Source organism: Salvelinus fontinalis, chromosome 12, assembly GCF_029448725.1.
Source record: "Salvelinus fontinalis isolate EN_2023a chromosome 12, ASM2944872v1, whole genome shotgun sequence".
Classification (NCBI taxonomy): domain Eukaryota; kingdom Metazoa; phylum Chordata; class Actinopteri; order Salmoniformes; family Salmonidae; genus Salvelinus; species Salvelinus fontinalis.
This window is the reverse complement of record NC_074676.1, coordinates 15,761,879-15,783,145: the sequence shown is the minus strand read 5'-3', so window position 1 is coordinate 15,783,145 and position 21,267 is coordinate 15,761,879. Positions and strand designations below refer to the sequence as shown.

Below are 21,267 nucleotides of genomic sequence, written 5' to 3'. Positions count from 1 at the left end.
AGGGGAAAAGTCCTATAGACGTCGCTAGGAAAATAGCATTTATCTCAGGTAGTCTCTTCCCATAGCTTGTGGCAGACGATAGTAATCACAGATGACATTGGACTGAATAAAATTGTCATTCTAGAATGAATCTGAAATTGAAAAGGGTTTAAATTAATCTATCACCTCTAGTATGATGCATTTAAAAAAGTTGGCAAATTTACTGTGGTGATACAATTTTATGAATAGAGCCTGTCTGTGCAAGAGCCCAATTTTAATGTACATTTCTATACTCAGTGTTATGAACTCTTAGCTGAATAGACAGACTTTACTGGGAAAGAAGCGTTCGGTGCACAGCGTTCACGGGGTTGAGGGCTCTTGGAAAATAGAAAATGCTAAAGCAATTATGGGCTGAAACCATTGATGTGATGGATGGAGAAAAGTGCTAGCAGCGTATTTTCACTTCATCCTGCACCAGAACGACAAGGGAAAGACTTTCAGGAAATGTTGTTTGCACTCGGCTGGAGTTATAACTCTGCTGTGAGAGGAAAACAGTATAGGCTGTAATAATATATACCATTTAGCAGATGCTTTTATCCAAAGCTTCTAACAGTCATGCCTGCATACATTTTTAAGTATGGGTGGTCCCAGGAATCAAACCCACTATACTGGTTTTGCGAGCTCCATGCTCTAGCTACTGAGCTACAGAGTATCACTGTCTACCTAGTCTTGAGTCATACCCTAAATACCCTCGCTCACGTAAATACTGACACTATCTTACTCTCTCTGTAGATTTCTCTGTCTCTCTCTCTCACACACACACACACAAACAGAAGTACACTCTGTAGTTACGACTGAATGACACACATACACAGATAGTCATGCATAAAAAAATATGCTAACAATGGGTTTTGAACGCACACACTAAACCTCATCTGAACTCCCACGCTCAGCACTACAGTGTCTGGGTGGTGTTATGAAACGGTGCTTCCATATGGGGAGCTACTGCTGCTGCTGATGCTGATGGTGGTGAGGCTTAATGATTTGACACCAGGCCTGCAGAACACACGCACACACTGCCTTAATTGACTTGTAAAACCCACTAAAATGCATTTTTATGGGACCAGTCACACGGGATTTGATATTTGCCCGGCTAACAATTCTGTCATAGCCACACTGCCTTTATTCCCAATTCAAGACCACTTTATACTTATATCGGATTAAAAAAAGAAAAGCGTATCAAAGATGCCCATCACATTGGCAGATTGATATGTGTAAACCTGGTGTGTGAAGTCATTCTGAGCCTGAAAGGAGACTGACTGACTGTAGACTGTGGAGGGAGTATGGCTGGTGTGCTGGTCAGGCCCTACCCTACCCTACCCTGGAAGTCAACCAGGCAGTTGTAAAGATATAAATGAGTCCGTCCTCTTTGTGAACTGACAGCTTGGACGTGGGTGCTACTTCTGTGAGGCCCCTGCGATCCCCGCCACTGCTCTCTTTGTTGTCGGAGTCCCGTGTTGTCCGCACCCTCTTACCCCCACTGTGAAAACCCAGGGGCAAACACCAGACGAGGACATAATGTATGGGCTTGGCTGTTGACCGTCCAGACCCTCAGGGGGCAGTTCAAGCACTGTGAGGCCAATTGGGGGGAGTTTTCAATTGGGCCAATTTGCACCCATCTGGCCGACCGCTGGCGGAGAACACGGCAGACACAGTAGACACTCCGGCTTTCAGAGCCCTGTCGAGCTGAAGAGGGGATGTGACTTTTCACAGCCAGGCCCCAACCCAGCCAGGACCACAGACCCCCAGCCTTCCCTCCCAACCTGCTAAATACCACTCAGAGGTTGGCTGGAGGCTGGACCAGGCTGGACGATAGGGAAACACACATAACAGTGACCTAACAGTAACACTCAGGGCCTGGCTGCATAGAGGGGCTTCCACATTTAGTGGGGCCTTAACTCACCACTGCATTTGTCATATAGATAGAGGAATTTAGAGCAGGGTTAGGGGTCATATCCATTCCAGTACAGTCAATACAGGAAGGGAAATTATATTTCCATGAAGAACTGAAAATAAATGGAAATCCAATGAATCTCCTCTATTGAATGGAAATGCAACCCTGGTGCGCACCTCTGGTCCTGGTTGTGGGTCTGTACCCTCCAGATTCACCTCTCTCTCACCTGGTGTCGTTCGTCCTCTCTGTAGCAGAGACAGGGCCATGACCCCAGGCTGAATAACAGTCACCTATGGGACTTACAGTCCTGCTCCCACTGTAAAGCTGTCAACACACCACACCGTTTCTCCTAGTGACGCCACCAAGGGCATAAGCCAACTAGACATTATCCCATGTGCTTTTCAAAAGTACTGAGACATAACTGCATTTCATCACAGCTATATTTCATCATGATCTTATTCTTATCGATGTGCCCTTGTGCAAGGCACTTTAACCCTAATTTGCTTCAGGGGGTGACCCTGTAAAAAAACACATTTCATTGCACCTATCCAGTGTGGAAATAAAACATTTTTGGTACCTGCAGAGCTCATGGGGGCATCACTGTCAGGCATATCAGCACTAATGGTATGAGAGATGGCCTTTCTGAGATGATCTGATAGGATCTGAAGGGAAGGAATGTGGGTGTGTCTCCTGGCAGAAGTAAAGACTCATTTGTACACGTTACATACATATAGGCTTTAGGCTGTTTCCAATTCACACGCGAGCCAATTGTGTTACTCTATTCTTTCCCATACTGAACATATTTGAGTCTATTTGTAACTGTTGCATACTGTATGTACTGGCACAGGGAAAGGGATATTCATTACCCAACAAATTCAGTGGAATTGCACAGAAGAATTCAGAAGAATTTTCGAGGCACTTTGGAGTAATATTGTATAATCGGGCATCAGGTTAGTCTCCTCGTGCCCTGTTGTCCGTTTCAGCTTAGCACATTTCTGTGGGATCCATTTACATTTAGATTGTAATAATTTAGCAGACACTCTTATCCAGAGTGCATTCATCTTAAGATAGGTCAGACAATCACATGTCAAAGTCGTAGCAGGTAAATTTTTTCTCAAATCAGTTATCAGCAAAGTCAGTGCTAGTAGGAAAAGACAAGTGCAAGGTTGTTTTTTTTGGGGGGGGGGGGGGATAAGACTGAGACGGCTTAATTAAAAAACTTGTTGAAGAGGTAGGTGGCAGGTAGCCTAGTGTTGGGCAAGTAACCGAAACGTTGCTGGTTCGAAACCCCAAGCTGGCACGGTGGAAAAAACCTGCCATTCTTCCCTTGAGCGAGGCAGTTAACCTACAACAAAAACTGCTCCGTGGACATCGATTAAGGCAGCCCCCCGTACCTCTCTGATTCAGAGGGGTTGGGTTAAATGCGGAAGACACATTTCAGTTGAATGCATTCAGGTGGACAACTGACTACAGTAGGTGTCTCATTCTCAGTTGTTTTTGGAAGATGGACAGAGACTCTGCTGTCCTAGCATCATTGGACGCTGGTTACACTATTGGGGTGCCAGGACAGAGAAGAGCTTTGACTGTGCTGATCGGGAGCTGCCCTCCCGTACGGGTGGGACGGCCAAGAGACCAGAGGCGGCAGAATGGAGTGCTCGGGTTGGGATGTGGGGTTTGATCAACTGCCCCTCCCTGAATGTAGGGAGGGGCAGTTGCCCTTGGTGCTCCATAGGCAAGAGCCATGGTCTTGTAGTGGATGTGAGCTTCGACTAGCATTGAGTGTACGAAAGAGCGGGGTGACATCGGAGATTGGGAAGGTTGAACACCAGGTGGGCTGCAGTGTTCTGGATAAGTTGCAGGGGTTTGATGGCACAAGCGGGGAGCCCAGCCAAGAGAGAGTTGCAGGAGTCCAGGATATGACGAGTGCCTGGATTAGGACCTGCACCGCTTCCTGTGTGAGGAAAGGTCGTACTCTAAGGATGTTGTGGAGCATTAACCTTCAGGAGTGACTCAGTGTTTTGATGTTTGGGGCAGGCTGTTGTCCAGGGTCACGCCAAAGTTCTTTGCACTCTGGGAGGGGGACACCATGGAGTAGTCAACCGTGATGGAGAGTTCTAGGAGCGGGCAGGCCTTTACCGGGAGGAAGAGCAGCTCCGTCTTGTCGAGGTTGAGCTTGAGGTGGTGGGCCGACATCAGAAGCTGTTGTATTTGTGCATTAAACAAAAGGAGAGGAGATATATTCTGACTGTTTAAAGGGCGAATAGGCTATTTAAACAAGATACCTTTTGTTTTTATCTTTGGATTTGGATAGCAGATTATTTATATGCTATATACAGGCGTCAAATACACAAAACACAAACAAAATTGTGAAACCACTCAAAAGTGCAATAAAATAATGAATAAAAAGGAAAGTTGGATAGAACTTGGGTGCTGTTGTAATGAGATAAAACATAGGAATTCCTCTCACTAGAGGTACAGCCTTCACTGGAAGAGCCCTACTGCTACTGAAAGTGGTCTTTCCCTGTCCCTGCTCCTACTCTCTCCTTCTGTGTACGGCCACCACGCCCATCCCCAGCCATTGTCAGAGCTTTGTAATTACAGGTCAGGGCTGTGCAGTTAAAAATACAGGGACAGAGCCATCCGTGTCACAGGTCCATGTAGGTCAATAGGCCTGCTGGTTAGAGGGCAGGGAAAGCCAGGCATCCCTAATTGTGGGTTGCACTGTACTGTGTGTGCATGTGTGTTTGTTTTTGTGGGTGTGCGTATGTGTATGTGAGACAGAGAGATAGGGTAATTAAATCAAGTCCTATATCAATTCAGTGAAATTACTGAATTGTCTTGCACACACACACACACACACACACACACACACACACATGTACACACTCACACAAACGTGTAGACGTAGACACACACACACACAAACACCCTCAAGCACATGCACACATGTACACACTCACACACACGTGTAGACGTAGACACACACACACACACACAAACACCCTCAAGCACATGCACACATGTACACACTCACACACACGTGTAGACGTAGACACACACACACACACAAACACCCTCAAGCACATGCACACATGTACACACTCACACACATGTGTAGACGTAGACACACACACACACACAAACACCCTCAAGCACATGCACACATGTACACACTCACACACACGTGTAGACGTAGACACACACACACACAGACAGAGGAAAGGAACTGAAGCAGGTGTAGGTGTTAATGTGGCCCCGGGCAGCTCCATAACAACATTATGTCTGAAGGCGAGGTCAAGCTTTTGCAAAACGCATCATATGATGACGTGGTTGGTGACACTTTGCATCTTAATAGTCCAATGTCTTGAAAACTTGACTGCTAACATGCCCAAAATAATTGGGACTGTATCAACAGTAGAATAATGAAAGAAATATCAAAAGATAGTTTTTGAGTGGATTTTACAGTTTACATGATCTTATTAAACTTTCTTTAGCTTCCCTTTAACCAATCATGTGCAACTATTAATGTTACCTACTGGCTATTACAGCTGCTCTTACTTACTTATTTAGTGAAAGGGAAAGAAAGAATCTGTTAATGGCCAAAAATGTTTTATTGCTAGGCAAAATAACAGTTGGACTGTTCATCAAGAAGACCAGTGAACTACAGTATTTGAATGGGTAAATACCCACATTCATTGCCTTTTTCGTTGGTGTGTGATTATTTTCTCTCCCTGTCCCCAAATGATCCCTAAGTACAGAAAGTGCACGCGGTCAGTCACCATGGGTAGGTGTTTGACTTTTGCCAGCTGTCTATGGTACTCCGCTGGGGAGCAGGAGTCACAGACTTCCCCTAGGACGGGGTGGGGCACCCCTTCACAGTACACAAATGCAGCATTTTACTTACTCTCTCACTGAAATGTTGGTTTAGGTAGGGGGGAAGGAGGGGGAGGATGAGGAGATGTGGGGGGCTTCTTGGCTAACAGGCCCAGAAATGACATTCTGCCGCTAACTTTGAGCTGCTTCTGGTCTAACCTCAAACGAAGGACTGGAGGGCCAAAGTAAACCAGGATATAAGCAGTGTCTGGGATGCCTGAGGGAAAGGCAACAAATGTCCCCTGCCCTCCTCACTGTCTAAAAGCCTGCTGACTAATCCCGATATTGCTCCATGAGCTAAACCTGCGTCCCTCCTCAACCAGCCAAACAGTTGTGTCGCTGTTCTTTTGGGCTTTTACATGATTCACTCCTTGGCAATGTGTGTCCAGCGTTGAATCCTCTTCTTTCTCCGAACCCACAGTGTTCCTCAGAACAAGAGCACAATGTTACAGTAACATGGCCAGATGCATTTCGGCTCTTGCAATATGTTTTGTGTGTGACATACCTTTTGTGATTGTATTCCAGTCAGATCCACTCAGTAGACACTATCTTATGGTATGCACAGAGGCAAGCCTTGTCGATAAAAGTATATTGATCTATTTCATAGCTATATGAGTTTTATATCTATTGACCATGACAGTGCACTGAGTGATTAGTTGAATTGCTGTTGTGGTTTTCAGATGTATCTGGACAACTTAAAAAGGCTTTATAATGTGCCTGTATACTGTACAATGTGTCTTTGTGCCTTGTGTGGCAGTACTGAGGCAAAACTGTGGCAATACTGCTCTCTCCTGGCAACAGCTGGAAAAGAGGTTTAGTAAAGCAAATATCCCTGCTGACTTATGTACCTGTATTGTTCTTTGTTCTACAAATAGTTATGCAACTATACACATGAATGAATGAATTCTGGTCAATGATTGATTATTATTATTTTATTTATTCTGGAGGTAGCATTTTATTATCCTTAAAACATACATTTATAGAAATGCATTTAGAATGGCAATTGTCATGCTTTTTTAATGGAATGCAACTTGAACGAAAGCAAAACGATGTAAAATATGTTTCAGAAATCTGACCCCTCTTTCTCCTCTCGGTCTCTGCAGGACTCCCAGATGATAAACTGACAGATTGGTGGTCCACGATGAGAGCGGAGAGATAATCGCACAGAGAGCCGCCCTCCCATCCCTGCCGTTTGTGCCAATGGAAGCAGCGTATTGATCTATACTCCCAGACTCATCATGCCTCTGCCTCCCAGATAGCATCTCTGAGGACCAGGCCTGCCCAGCAAGCCTCGCCTGCACCATGGCAGGAGAGACTCAGCACACGTACGCTGTCAAAAAGCTGGACGCTGAGTTCAAACTGCAGGATGAGGGTACTGCACTGGAGCAGTACAGTAGCAGTGAGAAAGCCACAAAAGAGTCTTCAGAGCACTTCTCAAGTTCGGACGTGGAGGAGCGGACAATCAGCAGAGGGGCCAAGTTTGTAGACAAGGACAGAGACTATACTCAGCAGCGCGAGGCTGTGATCCGACCTCAGCAGGCGGGGAAAATAGACTTCAAGTCACTGCAGAACCGGCCTAAGTTTGCCAGCAACAGGACGTGGCCCAGTGGCAAAGGCAGCCCCCAATCCCCCAGCGGAAAGAACCGGAGCCGAGACAAGGGCAAGCGGTCAGGGAAGTCGGAGCGCGGTAACCCACAGCAGCTATACAGACTCAGCATCATCAACCCACGCTCTAACCCTACAATCGGCATCGCCTACCCACAGCAGAAGGTCTCGCCACCCAAGAAGCTGGAGGCCAGTCGAGTCCCTGTGTCGGGCAGCTACAGGTTCCACGTGCCCAGTATACCAGAGCGAGAGGCCGAGCTGCAGCAGGAGGAGCTTAACTACAGCCGCTGCTTCCAGGAGAGCTCCTCCAATCTCACCTCCCCAAGCTATACCTCACAGGCACTGGGAACCACAGGTGGGACATCCACCCACCAGCAGCCACCTCAGCAGCAGCAGCAACCAGGCCCAATGGAGAACAATAATAACACACAGCCAAGCGGCCAGCTGCTCTTCCCAGACTTTCAGTTGAGTGGCTCCAATGACTGGTCTCCAGAGAGGACTTTTAATGGTTCTAACTATGGGATTTCCTCACAAAAATCCACAGTTCTCTCTGAGGTGAACAAGGGAAATGGCAGCTTTCTGCCATTTCAGTACGGATACCTCTTATTGGAAGACTCAAACCCAGACCCTTTTCCCTGTGATCAGAACCCCCAATCCCAGGACTATATAGACTCCTCTTTGACTGCTGCCCAGGTGACTCTTAACTCTTTTACCTTTCAGACATCTGGGGAGGGGCAGGAGGGGGTTCAGAATAACACTCAATTCAACAGTGACCAGCGACAGGACAGGTCTTCCTACCCCCATCCTCCACAGCCACCACAGTACCTGCAAGCACCACAAGGGGCCGCATCCTCTATGCACTGCACCAGGGGCCTGAGTGAGGACTCAGCTAGTAGTGAGAGCTCTGGCTCTATCTCCCAGCAGTCAGATCAGGGTAAGAGTTCCCTGCCAGATAGCACGGACACTTTCATCCAGGCAGACAATCGGGATGTAGCCCTCACTTCAGGGATCAAGAGGAGTTGCCACCCCAAAGACAGTGCTGCTGCCAGCCAGAGAACACACATTCAAGCCAGTGTACAACATGCCAGAAATATTGCACAAGGTCCAAACTCCCAAAGGCACTTTTCAAACAAAGCCTACAACAGCAGCCCTCCCCTCAATAGCATCCACATGAGCTCAGTGCCTTTTGACAAAAGCGTCAACACCAAGCCTCATAGTAGGTTACCACACTCATGGGAGGGACCAAATAAGACCTTTTCACCAGCAGACCAAAACACTATGGCTTATCCTAATATGAATGATAAGTTTCAGAACCAACCAGCCGTCGATCAAAGGCCAAACACATCCAAAAGCAGTAGGATGCCATGGCAGCAGATACGCCTAACTTCTGTCATGCCAAACCAAAACAGGATCGAGTTGTCTAGGCAACAAAGCAACCAAAAGCTCACTTTTTTGGTAGCACCCTCTGACTGGCAGGATGACACTAAATCACATAAGAATGGCTCACTGAAAAGCCCCAGCTCCTTCCAAATCAATAGACCTAGTGAAGGTCTATCAAACCCAAGGCAAGAGAGTGTCAAACAGGGCTGCAGTACAATACCACATTTTAAAGTTGAGACAAGTCACGCACAGGTCTGTGAGTCCAAGAATAAGCCTATATATTTTGGAATGAACCAATCAGTACCTGGGGCATCATCAAGTACATATGGATATCCACCATTACAGGTCCCACCAATGGGACTTATGATGGTGTCACCATATGACTCTCCCTCGCCCTCCCCAATCCATAACCCAGCCTCTAGCAGCACATGTTCCTCACTCTCCCCAGCCTCAACAAGCCCTGTCAACCTCTCTGAGGACAGTCAGATATCAAAGACTGGGCATCCCCCTCCATTTTATCACCAGCACCAACTGAAGGCACAAGGACCCACAGATCACCTCAGCACTAACTCTCACCATTTCCACTCAGACGCCTCCCGTAATCTGCCTTACGCCCCAGAGAGGGAAAAAGATGACATGATGAGCTACCTGCAGAATAACGAACATCAAAAGCCTAGTATGGAAGGCAACAAGGGCTATATGGAGGGCTTTGGGGTGGAGCACCACCCACCTCCACCACCATACTCTGCACATCAACTGTTAGCCACGTCTTTAGCCACGGCAAACCTTGACCAACTGGATGTGCTTCTCACGTGCAAGCAGTGTGATCAGAACTTCACTAACCTGGCCTCATTCCTTGGCCATAAGCAGTACTGTGGACAGCATGCATTTTCACAGAAAGTGGATGACACCAGAACAACTACAGGAAGTTCAACACAGTTTCACAATGACATGACAAAAGATCCATCCTCTGGGACCAGTTTATGTCAACGTGTCTCCATGCCAAGGTGTCCAACTGACCTTCACCTGTCTCTGCTGGGGCTCAATAAGAATGGAGAGCTGATGTCTGACAGCGAAACAAAAGGAGATTCTAAGGATGACCCCATGAAACTTAACCTGTTCACTGGGGCAGGTAACCTTCCTGTCTCTCTTCCTGACTTGGAGATGGAGGATGCAAAATTAGATAGCCTAATCACTGAAGCTCTAAATGGACTGGGCTATCAGTCAGACAATGCAGAGATTGACAGCAGCTTCATTGATGCATTCGCAGATGATGATCCCACCACTGTCAAAGTATCGTCAAACAGGCAGACTCTGAAAACCAAAGACTCAATGGTCTTTGAGGGCAAAAGCAAACAATCTACTGAAAATGATAGGTCTTTGACACAAGGAAAATATCTTTATGACTCAGACAAAGCGAGCCTTCAGACAGACAACAACCACACAGGAAGCAAACTTGAGAAGACCACTCTGAATATTGAGCAGGATGAGAAAATCAACATCAAAAAAGAACTCTCTCATATAAATTCAAGGATTGCCTCAGGGGAGAAACCAAGGGAGCAAGAAAATAAAGTGAAAGATATAAGAAAGCTGTGCAAGAGTGAAAAGGAAAACACTAACACTCCAAGGTTCCTCTTATCCAGCACCTTTTCAGAACGTTGTGGAGTTCGAAGCCTCCGGGATAGTTCTTTGTTGAGTGGCTCAACCTCTTCCCAAGTCACCTCTGCAAACAGGAGTTCCCCAACCCCAAGGATTGCAGCAAGGGAGAATAAAAGGAAAAGGACCGGTGCCGGTACCTGGAGCAAAGAACTCATCCACAAAATAGTTCAACAGAAAAACAAGTTACACAAGCTCCATGTAAAAGGCACCAAAAACCTCCAGTTCTCACTGGTGATGGAGAGATTGACGCCCACAGTGCCAAACCCTACATTTGGGGAGTACGACTATGTCTCAGACTCAGATGACGAGTCTGAGCCTGTGAAGATAGCAAGCCAAGGTCGCCTGAGCCAAAGCAGCCGCTGCAAGTACACCTACACAAAGGAGTGCAAATGGAGGGCTAGGAGTGACAGGGACAGTGCAGCATGGAGGCACGAGTCAAAAGAGTGCTTTGAGGTAAAGAAAGCTGAAGATGTCTCCTTGTCTCTAGAGAAACCTGGCTCTCACCAGAGACTTCGAAGGAGAGGCAGCAGGTCATCCACTAGCAGTGAAGTCAGCACGTCTGTGAGTATCTCCAGCGATGGCATCAACAGCCCCAAAAGCACTGACCGCACAGACTCAGACTGTGAGAAAAGGGTGGAGATCAGGAGGAAAGACTCTTCAGAGCAGAGAACCTACGAGCGATCTCCACAAAAGTTATGCAAAGAGTCTAGCACACAACTAGCACTGACATTCACCAAATCTACTCAGAGGTATAGCGCTGATAAGACTTTCCTCTCTACTAATAAAGACACGTCAATGGCCTTAAGTATCACTAACTTGAACATTGAAGATGTTGATCCAGTATCAGGGCTACTAAAGGTGGGGAGTGCAGTGAAAACCCTTGAGAAATGCAGAAGCACAGATGTGTCCTCAAGGGAGAAGGATGACTCATTTAGCAGAGAAACTGAAACGAAAGCAAGTTCAGACAAAAACACACCACTGAGAACAGACGTCAAGATCTCCAAAGGGGAATCAATACATTTTCAGTCTATTAGTTCTGATCTGAAATCACATCAGCTTCAATCAGCAAATCCTGCCACAAACAACATGGAAGCACATTCTTATAATACATTCAAAAAAGATGAAACCATCTCAAAGGAAAAATCTGTACACAAAAGACGAGAAAGCGTGGGATGTCAATCTATACAGCCGCATACAAAGCTATCAGACATTTCTATGTTTGACAAACACAATGAGAGTGTCTATCCAATGAAAGATCCAATGACTTTCACTCATGACTTAGTCCCCAAGTCCACACCTCTTTGCAGTGCACTCATGAACAAAGTGTGCCTGTCTCCAACTGAACTTCAGGAGCCTCTGACACAGAAAGATTCATCAGATCTGATCCCATACCCCCTAGAGCAGGACCAGAGTCTTATGAAGTCTCCTCTCTCATTTGACACATCGTCAATGTTCGGGGACCTCTCAGTGGCAGGATTTGAAAATGGCCTCTACACTGACATTCCATTGCACAAAGAAGGTTTCAACTCCTTAAATACCACCAATGACAAAAAGGAGGTGTTTAGCTCATCATCCTTTCTTTCTCCTTTCTTGGATCAGAGGGACTGGGGCCTTATGGTCGATGTCAGCCCCATGTTACCGGATGAGATATCCCAATACAAAGACGGTTCTGATAAATTAAATGAAAAGAAATCAGATTACAATCATGTTCCTTTGTCTCTGCCAGACAAAATAATAGACTACAGTACAAATCTCAACAGCTGTGTGTCAGAAGATGAGCTAGAGATAAAGAGGATTGTGACCGAGTTGGAAAATCAGCTCCAGACAGCCAAGCTGAGTCCACCACTGCTTACTGAGGAGTCCCCAAAGCAGCTGAAGATGAGCAGATTCTCCCCTCTGCGTCTGGACGACGAATCTGAGAATGAAGACACTGGTCTAGATATGGGCTGCCCTGTGCAAAGCATGGCGCTGGCAGTGTCCATTATGCCATCTGACCCACATTCAGAGTCCTTTGCTGAGCATAGTCTACCATGGTCCAGTCCATTTGAGTTTGAGTTGATGGAGGGACAGCATACTCCAACCCATGATGAACCCATTGTCCTTGAACAATTTAGCAAGAAGGATGACCGTGAACACAGTATGACAACCACAACCTCAAATACAGAGAAAGTGAAAGAGCAACTGAAACAGGAGGACCACAGAGATGAAGACATGGATGTTGACAAGAGAACTGACATAGAGAAATCTGAGGAGATTCTAGAGAGTAAGACCTATGCCGAAAACCTGATGAAAAGCCTGGAAGTGATATCAGATTCCATTTTCAAAAATGATCCCATAACACCTGAAGAGGAGGAGCCAAACCTCACCTCACGTAAGAGCCCAGCACACTTACACAGTGAAAGCCAAACTCCATCTGCTGATGCTGCTGAAAGCAGAGATCATAATGAAATGGTGATTCCTGATGACGCGAATATTAAATCCACACACTTTAAGTCACAGCCTCCTCTCGCTGAAAAAACAGAGCTCCCATCTGATGTAAAAGAGATTGTTTCACTCCAGCCAACTGAGTCTCTACCTAACAACGACAGTGGGTCAGAATTCAAAGACATCCCAATCATGAGCAATGTCACTGAAGACAATAGTGTTATAGAAACTGATTATTGCTCAAACACTGAAATGGATAATCAACCAATGGCTGAGGAGACCTGTGAGAACCAGAAGCTAGAGGACTATGGGGATGAAATCCTTGAAGCCAAAAGTGCCCTCCCAGATCATACAGAGCGTCTAGATACTACCATTGATGAGCATACAGATCTTCTAAATACTTCCATTGATGAGCATACAGAGCTTCTAAATACTTCCATTGATGAGCATACAGAGCTTCTAGATAGTACCATTGATGAGCATACAGAGCTTCTAGATACTTCCATTGATGAGCATACAGAGCTTCTGAATACTTCCATTGATGAGCATACAGAGCTTCTGAATACTTCCATTGATGAGCATACAGAGCTTCTAGATACTACCATTGATGAGCATACAGAGCTTCTAGATACTACCATTGACGAGCACACAGAGCTTCTAGATACTACCATTGATGAACATACAGAGCTTCTAGATATTACCATTGATGAGCACACAGAGCTTCTAGATACTACCATTGTTGAGCATCAGGAGCCAGTGGAGGACATCAGTCTCAATGCTAAGTCTGTGAGCCAGCCCTCCAATGGGTCCAACCTAGCAGAGCAGGAAATGGATGTCAACTTGGATAATAAGCCTGAAGAGGTAGAACATGCATCTGAGGAACAATCCATATACGTCCAAAGTAACTGTAAGAGTGTATGTCCCTCACCATCTGCAAATGAACAGACGGAGATCAGTTCAACATGTGTAATGAAGGAAGACAACATTGAATCCAAAAGTACAATACAGAACAAAGTGATAAGTCATACAGTTTCTCTGAGGTGTAGCCCCCCTGTGAATGATATTGCCAATCAATCAACCCATGTCTTCATGGAGACTGTCGCAGTTAAGCCTTGCAGTCCACTGTTGATGGAAACCAATACAGAACATGCTAGCCACACATCACCCTTTTCCAACATTGACTCAGATGATGAAAGCACCATGTTGGTCATTGCTGAGTGTGACAGTGACCTTGATGCACACATGGAACATACACCTGAGGACAAAGAAACAGAAATGGAACCTGAATGTGAGGCTAACCATAGACAAAGAGAAACGATTCCAGAAGTTGAACACATCCAGGAACAAGTTCCCTTACATCTCATGGCATCTCCCCAGCACTCACCATGCAAAGAGGATTTGCAGATGGACGAAAGGCTGGATATTATTCCAGAGGATGCTCCTCCATCCAGTCCTGTTCTACCAGCTTCTCCACACACACCTGTGGACAACCCTAACACACAAGAACAAGAACATTCACAGCCAATCACATGCAATAATATAGATACTATCCCAGCCTCAACCCAATCTCCCAAGGAGGAAAATTGTGACAACACAAATGCCAAAGAAGCACTGCATATTGATGACTCATTGACCATAACAGCTGAGATGGAGTACTCTTTAGTAAGTCCTCCTCAACTGGACTTGGGAATCACAGACAGTAAAATATGTAGCACTGAAGCCTGCATTCCCTCTCCTCTACCCTTGACCATTGCAACAGAGGAATCTGAGGCAATGGAGGCCCTTACGAAGAGAGTCTCCGTATCACTGTATGATTTCAAACTAAGCCCACTGAACTACAATTACATTCCAGATGAGCCTCCACAACTGAGTCAGTTTGATTACACTCCTATCTCCCCAGCCAATGTGGATGAGGAGGAACCAGCCATCAAGCAGAGCCCGAAGGATGACTGTGAACCTTGTGATCGCAGTGATGACACGACATTGACATCAGACAAAAGACTGTGTGACATAGAGACAGAGGTACCTATGAGTCCAGACCATACAGCCAAGCTAAGTCCACCAGATGAATCTTTGAACAAGAGCAACATCCAAAATTACATAAAATGTCCATCCATTTTACTGGGTCTCCCTTCTCAGAGCACTGCTCCGTCCACTGGCGATTTGGACATTTGCCCAGCTCCCCTTCAAACGATTGATTATTTGGACTTACATGTTGACTTGCTGAAGAGAGTGGATCCAGAGGCCTTGGATATTTATAAGGTCCCTAGTGAGCTGAACACCCTTGCTTTTATAAAGGACATCTCAGATAATCAGCACACGCCCAAACCACTGATCATCTGTGAGAATGAGCCAACCCCATTACCATCAGACCAAACACAATCACCAACAGTTGAGGAAGGTCAGTGCTCAGTAACCTACCAGCAAGAGGAAGAAACCACCCAGAAAAAGATACATCTGTGTGAGATATGCTCAATGTGTTTCCGGACAGTGCCAGGATTGAAGAGACACAAGGCCATGAAACATTTGATCAGGACTGAAAGAAGCCCACATTTGGAAAATGCAAATCATCAAGGGAGTCTACACAGTTACCAAACATCCCAGTCTATAGAAACAGAACATGAAGATGATCTAGAGCTCCTGGTTCCACAGACCTGTTTGCAAACAGAAAGCAATGAGGTTTCTGAGAATCACTGTCATGAGACAAGTAATAGCTCCTTCGTAACCAAACAAGGAGAAACTAATTTTATCCTGGAGAACATCACAAGTGAAACAAATATGGCAGTGCCAGCTGATGACATAGTCCAGCAAATGCCTCCTCAGTTTACAAAAGTGAAGAAAATCTACAAACCACGGAAGAACAGAAACAAGGAAGTGAATGTGAAGCCTGACCCATTCTCTGACGAGCTTCTCAATATATTGAAAACAGACATATTACAGGCAATTACTCCTGAATTCCAAACCCAGGTAAAGCAAGGATGCGGCAAGTCACCTGAGAAACAAGACATAATCAATTATCTTGTAAAACACAAAGTTAAAGAGCAGGAGGAAGTCCCATTTACTGTAACAAGTAACAGTGGCATTGAACAGATTCCAATGTCTCCAATAGAGCTTACAGATCTGGCTATGGACTTGACTCAAAGCAAAAATGATACAGAAGAGGTGAAAAGCACAAATCTGCCAGAGATCATCAATGGAGTAGCGGAAGTTAGTATGGAAGTATCTGTAAGTAAGGATATTAGTAGAGGGTATGATATGTCTCGAGAGAATTTGCATGACACAAAAGAGGCATGTGAGCAACAAACTAAAGATGAGAGTAATGCCAAAGAGATACTGGGAGAGGTTGCAGTAAAGATTGAATGTGAGAAAAACAGTGGCCCGACAGATGAGGTGGATAATCTCTCCTGTTTTAAATCTTCTCTTGCAAGCCCTCCTAGACTAAGTTCTGATTTGAATGTTTTTCTTGATGACGAAAGCACATTCTCCCAGTTATTCCCCACTAGAAATGAGGAGCTAAAAAGGAAAAAATTTGCAAAGGTTTATGGTAAGAAGAACAAGAAGCAGAAACTATCAACCGATTCACCATTAGTTCAAGACTATCCTCCTCCTGACCTATATCTCGAAAAGAAAGATGACTATACCGAAAATCAGATAGACCAAACATTTGTCAACAATCAAAATGACCCTTGTGAATATGAAACAATATCCATTGACGATGCTATCATGTTGAACATGTGTCATAATAGCACATTAAAGAGTGATTCCAAAAAAGTATGTAGCATGAAAGGAGACACAACAGACCACAAAGACAATCATGAGAATGATGTGGACCATGGCAGTGATTTCCTATGCCAACCTGAGAGCACTATTGACAAAGCATCATTGGCATGGAGTGCCTCCAACGACTCTGTTACAGATACTGGGATCTCCTCTGACCCAACTTCCTGTAAAGCAGAAGCCCCAAACCCACCATGTCCACTTCCTATTATAGCCTCTTCTGCACCTTATCCTGGAGAGTCATGTGCTACAGACAACGTGTCTCCTTTCCACAGCATTGACATCCCAAACCTCAATACCACATTCCAGCTACCCGAAATGCAATTATTTGACTCCAACAAGGACATCTCATTAGTAAGACCCATTGGCACTGATTATGCGGAGACCAGAGACACTGCAAAGGCCAAGAAGCTCACAGAACGCAGGGGAAGGAAACGACAAGAGGGCAGCGTAAAGATCAAGGACAAACAGTACAAGTGCAAGGTGTGCTTCACCTGGTTCCTTACCCTGGGGGAGCTCAACTTCCACAAGTTATCCCACAACCCCTCTCCACCTCCCACCTGCTACATGTGCGTCCAGCGCAAGTTCAGCTCCCGGGAGCAGCTGAGGGACCACCTGAGGGAGAAACACGCCAAGAACAAGGCCGGATTCTGGACCTGTGGCATGTGCCTGAAGGAGATATCAGACGTGTGGATGTACAATGAGCACTTAAGGGAGCATGCCACGCAGTTTGCCCGCAAGGGCCAGTCACACAGCGCTATCCTGGGGAGTCTGCCGGGCTCTGGCATGCAGGAGTCAGCCGTGAAGAACTTCATCACCTCCATCATGCAACGCCGCCCCAGCAAGGCCAGCAGAGAGTCCAGTAAGGTCTCCAACAAGGAGAAACTAGCCGTAGTAGAAAACACAGAGCAGGAGGTGAAAACTACCGAGGTAGCTCAGCCCAAAGTTGTCAAGCCTAAAGGGAACAGTGAAAAAGTGGGGAAACCGAGCACGCTGACACCAGTTGAGGTTCTGCACAATACAGAGCCAGTGCCAAAGAATGTGGAGATGCACCCCAACTGTAAAGACCCCTCGAGAGACTGCCATCACTGTGGCAAGCAGTTCCCCAAACCCTTCAAGCTTCAGAGGCATCTGGTTGTGCACAACTTAAACAAGATTTTTCTGTGCCACAAATGCCCAGTGACCTACCAGGAGCCACAGGACCTAAAATATCATCTGAAGAATGAGCATGAGGAGGTGGATGAGCTTGACTCAAAGCATACCACCCTCTACACCTGTGAGCTGTGTGCAGATGTCATGCATGTGATCAAGAAATCTTTCATCTGCAGCACCTGTAACTATACCTTCTCTAAGAAAGAGCAGTTTGACCGACACATGGAAAAGCACTTGTCAGGAGGGAATAAGATCTTCAAGTTCAGAGGAGTTCTCAGACCTATCAAGACATCTCCCTCCAAAGAGAACGATGAGTGTGAATTGCCAGCTAACAAAAAGAGAAGAATCCTTACTGACAGTCTACAAGAGAACAGCTCTGACAGTGGCATCGCCAGCATAGCCTCACTGCACTTAAATAAGAGTGCTGAGATGCCAGTTCTGAAACTCTCTGTACACACAACAGAGGACTCGACACAGACCAGTGCAGGTGAATATCACACTGAAAATTATGCCAGTGTGAAGACGGAGGACATGGCTGAGGACTACTCTGACATGCTGGTAGAGCTGGAGCATTGTACGTTTCACCTGGGCTCTGAAGGTCTCTCAACTGCTACACCCAAAACAGAGGACATTGATCCCAGTCCTTCACCTAAGCTGCCTGTTAGAGACATTAGTGAGGCCGATGGCAAATCATTCACAGAGCCATGTGATGTGAAGGAAGAGCATGATCCACTTGAGAGCAGTATAGCTGAAAAAGAAAGGGAGTGCTTTGCCAATGATAAGCAGAGCACTCCTGAGAGCAGCATACAGACTACCACAGCAGAAGCTGAAAAGAAGAAGATACAGAGGAGAGATTCCACGGCATCGGATGAGGAGTTGTATGTTAGTTTCCGTGAAAACCTGATCAACAGCTCAATGACACCCGATACACATGATATCCACCGTCCTCCTACAAAGCATAAATCATCTACCATTGTGATGGACCAAATGAGGGAGGGTGAGCTGGGGCAACAGACAACCAGCCCTCACAGCCATGACAACAAGCAGAATGACAAAACCTCCACACCCAAGCCCAGTGAAAACACTAAACACAGCTCCAACAACAGCCCCAGGGCCATGGAGTCAACACCAGTCCACCACACTAAGATCACTTCCCAGGGCCCGCCATCCAATGAGGACAAAGACTCTGTGAGAAGAGAACAGAAGAAGAGGAAAGAGATGAGGACACCTCACAGTTTACAGAGGGTCTCCTCGTCTGCCACACGGGAGAACCTTGCTGCCGACATCAAGACCAAAAATAGGTTCCGTCTCAGCAAGTGCGAGAGTCCGGCAGTTCACAGGAAATCGGACGGCTCCAGCGAATACCCGGTGCTCTCTTCAGTGAAAGAAGATGTGGTCAGCAACAAAATAGTCTCCAAGCACAAAACATCAGGGAGTCTAGGCCTTCAAGCAAAGAGAAGCTCCCTCGATAACTGCACGCCAAGGAAAGCAGAGATGGTGCATCATATTAATGGGGATTACAAAGCCAAAAAAGGGCCTCTTGGACGGCCTCTTCATTACCCAGTTTCTAAAGCGTCAGCGCTTCCTATGAACAATTCCTTGAATAAGTCTAGGCCAAAGACAGGGGTGAGGTCCATGGAGAGCCACTCCTATAGGACAGCAGAGTCACAGAACAACCTCCTGAGCCAGCTGTTTGGCCAAAAGCTCACCAGCTTTAAGATTCCTTTGAGGAAGGACACTTCAGAACCAATAAACTGATTGTGGGAAGGATCTGTGGGATAGAAAACAAAGAGACTGAATAGTTGTTCACGTTATTGATGATCAAGACAATTCATGACCATGAATGAGATTGCATGGCTCTCTGTGAAATGTTTGTCTAAATACTTATGTTGTCACTTTATGTCTTCTTCTCTTGTAAATGTGTTATTACACAAATGTGAGGAATAATGGCAGAGATTATTTTAATAATCTAGAATGAAAATGCTAGTAGGGCAAATCATTGACTAATTCCTGCTATTCTTAGGTTGAACATTATCTTTTTCAGAGACTATATTTCATTAAAAAAATACAAAAAGAATACTTGAAAATAAAACAGATTTTTTTTTTTTTTACAACTAATGCATGTCAGTTTCACAATCAAAAAGTGTTCATAGAGAATATAGCTTTTTTTAATGCAACAGGACCAAATGACATCCCAACGGACTTGGACTATGTCAGTGCACCTTTTGTATATGCTTCTCCAAAAATTACTCTTTTTGTATTTTTACCTTACTGTACTTCATTGGCATTCATTATATTAGCTTTGTATAAACATTAACTGGTGCTATGTTATTCTTTATTGTAATGTGAACGCCAATGTCCTCTAACTGAAGGGAACATGAGATCTGTAGCAGTTGATTTCATCCAACCGTTTATGCTGGTTCTCTGTAGTTTCTTTTAAAAAATTGTAGAAAAAGACTGTAAAATCTCCTCCAACAAAGTATTCATCTGTACGTCCTTAGGAAAGAAAATTAGGAAAGCTTGCATCTGTACAAACTCAGGTGCATCCAAGGACTATTCACAGTCCTGAGACCTGTTTTAGGAGATTCTCCCATGCACTGATATTACCACACACAAAACACACACTCAGTCCTCCATGTCTGTCCTCCAACTGTTTAATTATGAATATTATTTACTAAGACAAAAAAGGTGCTTTATCTTGTTTATTTGTATCTTATATTGTATTATATTGTAGGTAGATGATTTCCTGGTGCAATGCTCAATGTCAAAGTTTTATTTTAATAATGTGCAACAGAATCAGAGAGATAGAGAGAGAGAGCGAAATAGAGAGAGAGAAAATACATGGAAATGCAATGCCTCTTGTATTGTAAAGTGGTTCACTTAGTGCCTCTTTTAAAGTTGGTTATTAAAAATATGCATTGGTTTCTCCGTGCTTGTTTCTTCCTTTTGTTTATGGCATCTTTTGCAAATGTTCAAACATCCATCCCTGCAGACCCCCGCTGTCACCACAGCATCATAAATTGAAAAACGGTGAAGGCCGTTTGTGCCTGGAAGCAAAAAGAGGTGCACCGACAACCATAACAGCATCTGACTCACTCTTCTCTGAACACTTCAATGAGCTGCTAACTCATTATCTGAAGGAAGAGCTCAAATGTAGCCTTACTACAGGGAACATGGAACCAGAAGCAGGAAACATTCTTTAAACCATATGTACCAGGCATACGGGACATTGTAAAGCAGGCCAACTAGGACTGGAACACTTCCAGTTTTTTCTCTCCCCGTGCTGCCGTCATGAAGCTCTTTCACCGTGTGTTAAGTGGCTTCTATCCCTACATAAACCCAATCTGACATCATATAGGAATAAAAAGCCATAGGACACAGCGGCAGATAGAGACACAGGGGTGGGGCTGGGGTGGAGGTTCTCGGTCCTCCTCACGTCATCCACGGAATGAACCAGCAACCTG

At 45.4% G+C, this 21,267-nt stretch overlaps 1 protein-coding gene across 1 annotated transcript in view; it reads left to right on the top strand.

Moving 5' to 3' along the window:
- LOC129866878 (uncharacterized) overlaps nt 1-20,731 on the top strand; it is a 97,934-nt gene extending 77,203 nt beyond the window's left edge. The window contains exon 2 of the mRNA XM_055939891.1: nt 6,910-20,731. Within this exon, the coding sequence (XP_055795866.1) occupies nt 7,109-19,561 (12,453 nt within the window). The 5' untranslated portion in view covers nt 6,910-7,108 and the 3' untranslated portion in view covers nt 19,562-20,731. The remainder of the gene's footprint in view (nt 1-6,909) is intronic.
- Nucleotides 20,732-21,267: the final 536 nt, after the last annotated feature.